This window comes from Propithecus coquereli, unplaced genomic scaffold, assembly GCF_000956105.1.
Source record: "Propithecus coquereli isolate 6110/MARCELLA unplaced genomic scaffold, Pcoq_1.0 Scaffold749, whole genome shotgun sequence".
Classification (NCBI taxonomy): domain Eukaryota; kingdom Metazoa; phylum Chordata; class Mammalia; order Primates; family Indriidae; genus Propithecus; species Propithecus coquereli.
This window is the reverse complement of record NW_012153607.1, coordinates 137,336-144,208: the sequence shown is the minus strand read 5'-3', so window position 1 is coordinate 144,208 and position 6,873 is coordinate 137,336. Positions and strand designations below refer to the sequence as shown.

Here is a 6,873-nt window from a genome sequence, read left to right as displayed (position 1 = left end):
TATTATATATATATATACACACCATAATTTAAACCAAGAAATACTCAGGGTAGGAAAACAGACTATTGGGATATAAACATTATTAACTATTGAATAATGCACACTGATGAAAAACAGGATTGTATTAAGACATAAGTTGAAGATTCTAAATACAATTGCATTTTCAAAACTTTTGAACACTTTTTAGGTAAAGCGGATTTATCAACATTCTGTGGTCATGAAAAGGAAACGAATTTTTTACTTTTTATGAGAAATTATATATTTCACAAGAAATCTAGGTTGAGTAACATGTATGTATAGAAAATACCCTAGAAGATAATGTTCAGTCTAACAAGGATATATTTACATTACCATTTATTTATCTAAACTTATTTGTGAGTTTCTGCAATGACTGCACGTAGTACAATTTTACATACACTGTGAATGACTCCCTGTGAGTTTTCATTATATGGTTGTACACGTAGGAGAAACCATGCTTGGTATTTAGAGTCCATTGCTGAGGTAAAAGCAACCTTCTGTTACGTAGGACCTCTCAGCGTATTTAAGAGTTGCCTTTAGAACTAGAACTTGTGTGCTAGGATGTTTATGCGTGGTCATTTGTAATAGAAACCAACATACCACAAAGATATCTATTGCAGTTTTACTGGCCCAAGTTTGCCTTTGTGATTGCTTTGCTGACGGCCTCTTTCACGTCCTTGTTTCTCAGACTATAGATCATGGGATTCAGCATGGGAATCACTGTGGTATAAAACACGGCCACCATTTTTCCCTGCTCCACAGACTCCTCAGTGGGCCGCCTCAGATACATGAATATGAGGGTCCCGTAAAACATGGAAACAGCTGTCAAGTGGGACCCGCAGGTGGAAAAGGCTTTCCTCCTCCCATCAGCAGAGCGCATGCGCAGCACAGCCACTACGATGAGGGTGTAGGAGATGAGGACCACTGAGAGGGAATATGTGAAGTTAATTCCGGCAATAACAATCATTGTGTATTCCTTGATGTGCACTCCCCCACAGGCAATCTTGATGAGAGGAGGGTCTGCGCAATAGAAGTGGTTGATTTCCAAGTCTCCACAGAAGTACAAGCCGTAAGTCCATAGTGTGCATATGAGACTAACCGAGAATCCATAGACATAAGGCACAGAGATGAGCCGCACACACACAATCCTGGACATTTTACTGCCATAAAGCAAAGGGTTGCAGATGGCCATGTAGCGATCAAAGGCCATCACTGCCAAAATATAGACCTCCACATGCACAAGGGCAATGAAAAAGTAGCACTGCACCAAACACCCCACATAGGAGATGGTTTTTGTCTTAGATATTAAGTTTTCCAGCATTTTAGGGGTGACATTGGAGGAGAACCACACATCTACAAAAGACAAATGACTCAGGAAAAAGTACATAGGGCTCTGAAGCTGGGGACTGATGCTGATCAAAATGATCATACCAATATTTCCTAACAGAGTGATCATGTAAACTACCAGGAACACCACGAAAAAGAGAATTCGTAGCTCCTGCTGACAGGTCAGCCCCAGAAGAATAAATTCTGTCACATCCGTGAAATTAGGCATTGCTTTAACATGGACTGAGTCTGGTTGCCTATGGGGAAATTTAAAAAATAACAAAAACAAACAGACAAAAAACATGTGAATTGATTTGTTTTAGTCTTGAAATTTTGATTTGCGTTTATACTTTTACAATTCAAATAATTTAAAAAACATGGTAGATTTTGCAAAATGTCTAATATGGCGATAAAAATACTATCTGTAAAATGAATCAGGTACATAATATAATACTCACTGAAGCTCTGACTCGGGTAGGGCAAAGGCAATATGTGTAACCTAAACGTTTGTACCCCCACAATATGTTGAAATAAAAAAAAAAATAAAATTTACTTTGCTCCTCCTCCACGGTAGAAGAAGCTTATCTCTTCCATATAATTCATCCTTGATGGACTGCTTAGAGCTGTTTGTGGCCCATAGCAGGTTTGACCACAGGGGTACTAGACCATTGCTTCTCCCTGCTCCTCCAGGTCAGGTGACCTCATTGACAGAGGATCAGCAGACAGTGACTTCTGGGAGAAAACCCATTTATTAGCTATATGTGTATCATCCATCAAAACAATCAAGCAGTTTGAATGTTTAACTTACAAATAAGAAAGCAAATTCATTCTCTATTAACATTTCAGGAATTTCCTATGAAGAAAAACAGTGAAGGTACAAATTACTGGACTAATCATTCCAACTGACTCAAAATCTCCAACTCCATTCATATATATTTTAAAACAATATTGTGAAAACCAGCGGTCTTTATTGGCAAAGGAGAGTAAAAGAACAACAAAATGAGGAAAAAGAGTTTTGTAAATCCTATTATAACAAGCTCCTTCTTAAAAACTTTTGAAGAAGCTATGGATAGAAATACAAAAATTTTCCAGTAATATAATTCCAAACAACAAAATACTTGATAACAAATGTCTATGAATAAAGTATTAGTTTTCTCCTCAAAATGTGGAATAAAATTTAAAGATTTGACTGCATCAATCTATACTGCAAAGAGTGCAGAACTTGCAGACCTACCTTTAGTACAGGAGAACAGCAAACGGCAATTTCTCACTATTTATTATATAATAATGTCTTGAACATTAGGAGCTTTGGGACCATCTCTCTAAGGAACTATCCAAGTTATTATGGAAGAAATAATAATTAAAATGTTAGAACTATCTCAGGGGTAAAAGAAGTTAAGGAGTGTTGATGGGAAGAATAATTCTTAAATAAAAGTCAGATCAAAATTCTTGATCATGGTATAGTCTCTGTCCCAATTTCACATAGGTTCTGTCCCCTTTTATTGACACATTGACAATTATGCATCTCAGCAAATATGGTTGGTTTGTGTCATGTAGAATTTAAGTCACTTTATTATTGTACAAATATTCCATTATAAAACACAACATCTGTTATGATAGATGATCACAGAAATGCATATATTATCTGACAGTTTCAGATATCAGATGCCTCAAAGAATAAATCGCTTGGCAGTGTCTGGAAGAATGACCAAAAGTAGAGGTCATTGACGAAATGGGAGATTAACCTTGAAATCAGACAGGTCTGGAATTATACCTTTACAATACCACTTTAACTAAGTGACCTTAGACAAGTAACACAATGCTGAGCCTCAGTGTCCTCATCTGGGAAATAGGGAAACTATTATCTTACACTGTGGTTGAGAAGATCTCAGATAATGTAGGGATAACACTCTTCCCCATGCCTGTTGCATATGAAGCATACAGAAAATTGACACATGTACATTTTCACCTCTAAATAGTTTACAAGTATTATCCTACCACCTCAGTAGAATTATGACTAATATTATCCTTATTTTGAAGAATAAAAATATGCATATGTGAAATAAGTATGAGTTTAAGTTTTTTGACCAAGTTTAAATACCATAAAGCCAAAGAACATGGATGCCAACCAAGATTGTTTACACTCTAAAATATATACTTCCTCCATTTAGTCTAGAAGATTATGGGCAGAGTTGTGCTCAGGGAATTTTTTTCTGCAACCTTCAGTGCCTAGAATCCTGTTTCTTTTCACCTGTTTTAAAGCTAGTCCATTATATGAACTTGATACTAGGGAATTTTGACATAGTATACAATATCTCAAGAAAACATAAATTGGAAAAGAAGAAATTATGTGTGTGTGTGTGTATGTGTGTGTGTGTCAGAAAGAGAGAGAGAGAAAGAGAGAGAGATAGGGACAGTGAGAAATACAGAAAAGAAACAGAGACAGAGGAAGGTAACTAGGCTTTATGGTGTGATGTTAGAAATGCATAAATATGATTAATCTGACAGGTGTAGAAATAGATGTAACAACACCATTTATTTTATTTTTTTATTTTTTATTTTTTTTATTTTGGCATATTACTGGGGTACAAATGTTTAGGTTCCATATATTGCCTTTGCCCCACCCAAGTCAGAGCTTCGAGCATGTCCATCCCCCAGAGGGTGCACACTGCACCCATTAGATGTGTATATACATCCCCTTCTCCCCCCTCCCACCTGCCCAACACCTGATGAATGTTATTACTATATGTGCACCTAAGTGCTGATCGGTTAATACCAATTTCATGGTAAGTACATGTGGTGATTGTTTTTCCATTCTTGTGATACTTCGCTTAGTAGAATGGGTTCCAGCTCCATCCAGGATGATACAAGACATGCTAGATCACCATTGTTTTTTGTGGCTGAGTAGTACTCCATGGTATACATACACCACATTTTATTAACCACTCATGTATTGATGGGCACTTGGATTGTTTCCACATCTTTTCAATTGTGAATTGTGCTGCTATAAATATTCTAGAGCAGATGTCCTTTTTATAGAATGCATATACTTCATGAAATGAGGTACCAGAGAGATATAAAATTACGTTAATATTATTATGATGCAAAACGTTATTGCTAACAACAAATAGTCCATCCCAAATATTTGATTCCTTTCAAATGCAAAAATTAACTAGAATATGTAACTACCATATCTTAGACACAGATTTGCCAAATATTCCACAAGAATATAAATTTAACTTATTAAGTGGAATCTGGAGAGCCCTGCATTTACAATGAAACATCCCTCCACTAATTCTCCCACTCAGTCATACTGAAGACACTGCCAGGTGACCATGCATAGTTGGACCAGTGACAAGAGTTAAAGTTTGGAAGATACTAGAATTTGTAAAAGAGAGGCACTTACCATGTTGTGTCTCTTAAGAAACATGAGAAAACTAAAAAATAATAAAAACAATAACATTACTGTCTTCAAGGTAGTGTCTCTGAATAGACCTAACCCCACAGAATGAAAGAAGTATTAAACAATAAACAATCTCATCACCATTAGGGAAATCACTATTTTTATTTCTTAACTCTAGAAATTAAATTAATTATTTTATTTTTTTCTGCCCCAATTTTATCTAAATGAGAAGATAAATATTTCCTAAATCCATCCATGGAATTTTTGAATAAGGAAGTCTTTTGGTTCTAGTTAAATATTTGAGCAATTTCAGTTGGTGCAATTAGAAACTTTGGCACACATGACCTTTTCAATTCATTTATTCATGTAAATTAATCTTCACTATTTACATAACCAGGAATGGGTCAATCTACTTTATTTTTACCAGTTTGCATCATTTTTCTTTTCCTTTTCAACCCCCAAAACACCTTTAGTTTAGTATTCATATGTAATGTTCCTGGCTAATACCCTGTCTCCAAATAAGTTATAGAAGACATTAACTCAATTTTATTTTATTTTGTTAAACATGTTCTGTTGATCACTTTGCTCATGGCTTCTTTTACATCCTTGTTCCTTAGACTGTAGATCATTGGATTCAACATGGGGATCACTGTGGTATAGAATACAGCCACCATCTTCCCCTGTTCCACGGACTCATCTGTGGGACGTCGGAGATACATGAAGATCAGAGTACCGTAAAATATGATGACAGCTGTCAGATGGGACCCACAGGTGGAAAAGGCCTTCTGTCTCCCTTCTGCTGAGCGCATTCGTAGAATGGCGATGAGAATGAATAAATACGAGATGATAATTACAGTCAGGGAATACGTGAAGTTAATGCCAGCCAGTATGAGCATAGTATATTCTTTTGCAAAGGTCCCAGCACAGGCCATCTTGATGAGAGGTGGGTCTGCGCAGTAGAAGTGGTTGATCTCAATTTTCCCACAGAAGTACAAGCCATAAGTCCATAATGTTGCTGCCAGACTAGTCAGAAAACCATATATGTAAGGGAAAGAAATGAGTCGTATACAGACGACCCTTGACATTTTGCTGCCATAGAGCAGAGGGTTCCCAATTGCCATGTATCTGTCAAAGGCCATCACAGCAAGAATAAAAATTTCTACATGGACAAGAGCAATGAAAAAGAAACACTGTAGTAAACATCCAGTGTAAGAAATCGTTTTTGTCTCTGATAACAAGTTTTCCAACATTTTAGGGGTGACATTGGAAGAAAACCACACATCGACAAATGACAAATGACTGAGGAAAAAGTACATGGGGCTGTTGAGCTGTGGACTAACCTTAATTAACATGATCACGCCAATATTGCCCACCATGGTGATAATGTAGACCAGAAGAAAAATGATGAAGAAGAGAACTTGCCATTCACGACGATCGGTTAGTCCCACAAGAACAAACTCCGTAACATCGGTGAAATTGAGCATTTTCTGAATTTTAAGCCAATCTGAGTTAGAAATCTCTGTGACAACTGAAATGAAATAAATGAAAAATTGAAGAGCTACACATTTATTAATTTATGTCTTTATCCATACCCCCATCCATTGTTTCCTTTATTAAATATTTACGATCACATTTTGCCATTCTTTTCAGAAAATCTTTTCTGAGCCCCTGTTATCTGACAGGCTCTCTGAGGTTACTATTAATACGATGAGTAAATATATCCTATTATATAACAGTTATACAAAGTTTAGTGATTGAAATATGCTTGTATTAAGTATTGTGAATAATCACACTCCCAAGATTACTTCTTAAACATCCTGTGTTTCCAATGTTGGTATGTTTGGTAGGTTTACATTTTTTAAATAATTATGAGGAGTCATAGTTCTCTTTTTAACAGAACTCAAAAATTGTTGGTTTATTTGCTTACATGATTTCTTTTTCATTATAAACATATTATCCATGATTAGAGATGAAAGCCACTTAATGAAATAATTCATCAGATGAAAATTTTAATCAATCTCATACTTTCAATATTTTCAATTAAATAAAAAACTGATTACAGTAGCCATCAAAGTCAAGTTAAAGGGTAAACCATTTATATACATTCATACTTCATGCACATTCCC

The 6,873-nt window shown here is 35.8% G+C and overlaps 2 protein-coding genes across 2 annotated transcripts; both read right to left on the bottom strand.

Moving 5' to 3' along the window:
* Positions 1 to 640: 640 nt before the first annotated feature.
* LOC105824566 (olfactory receptor 5M9) lies at positions 641 to 1,573 on the bottom strand. Its single transcript, XM_012662065.1, has one exon. The coding sequence runs from the start codon at positions 1,571 to 1,573 to the stop codon at positions 641 to 643; it is 933 nt and encodes a 310-aa protein (XP_012517519.1).
* A 3,668-nt stretch (positions 1,574 to 5,241) lies between these two features.
* On the bottom strand, positions 5,242 to 6,266 carry LOC105824565 (olfactory receptor 5M3). The gene has a single exon (XM_012662064.1). It carries the CDS (start codon positions 6,229 to 6,231, stop codon positions 5,299 to 5,301), a length of 933 nt encoding a protein of 310 aa, XP_012517518.1. The 5' UTR covers positions 6,232 to 6,266; the 3' UTR covers positions 5,242 to 5,298.
* Between the last annotated feature and the right edge of the window lie 607 nt (positions 6,267 to 6,873).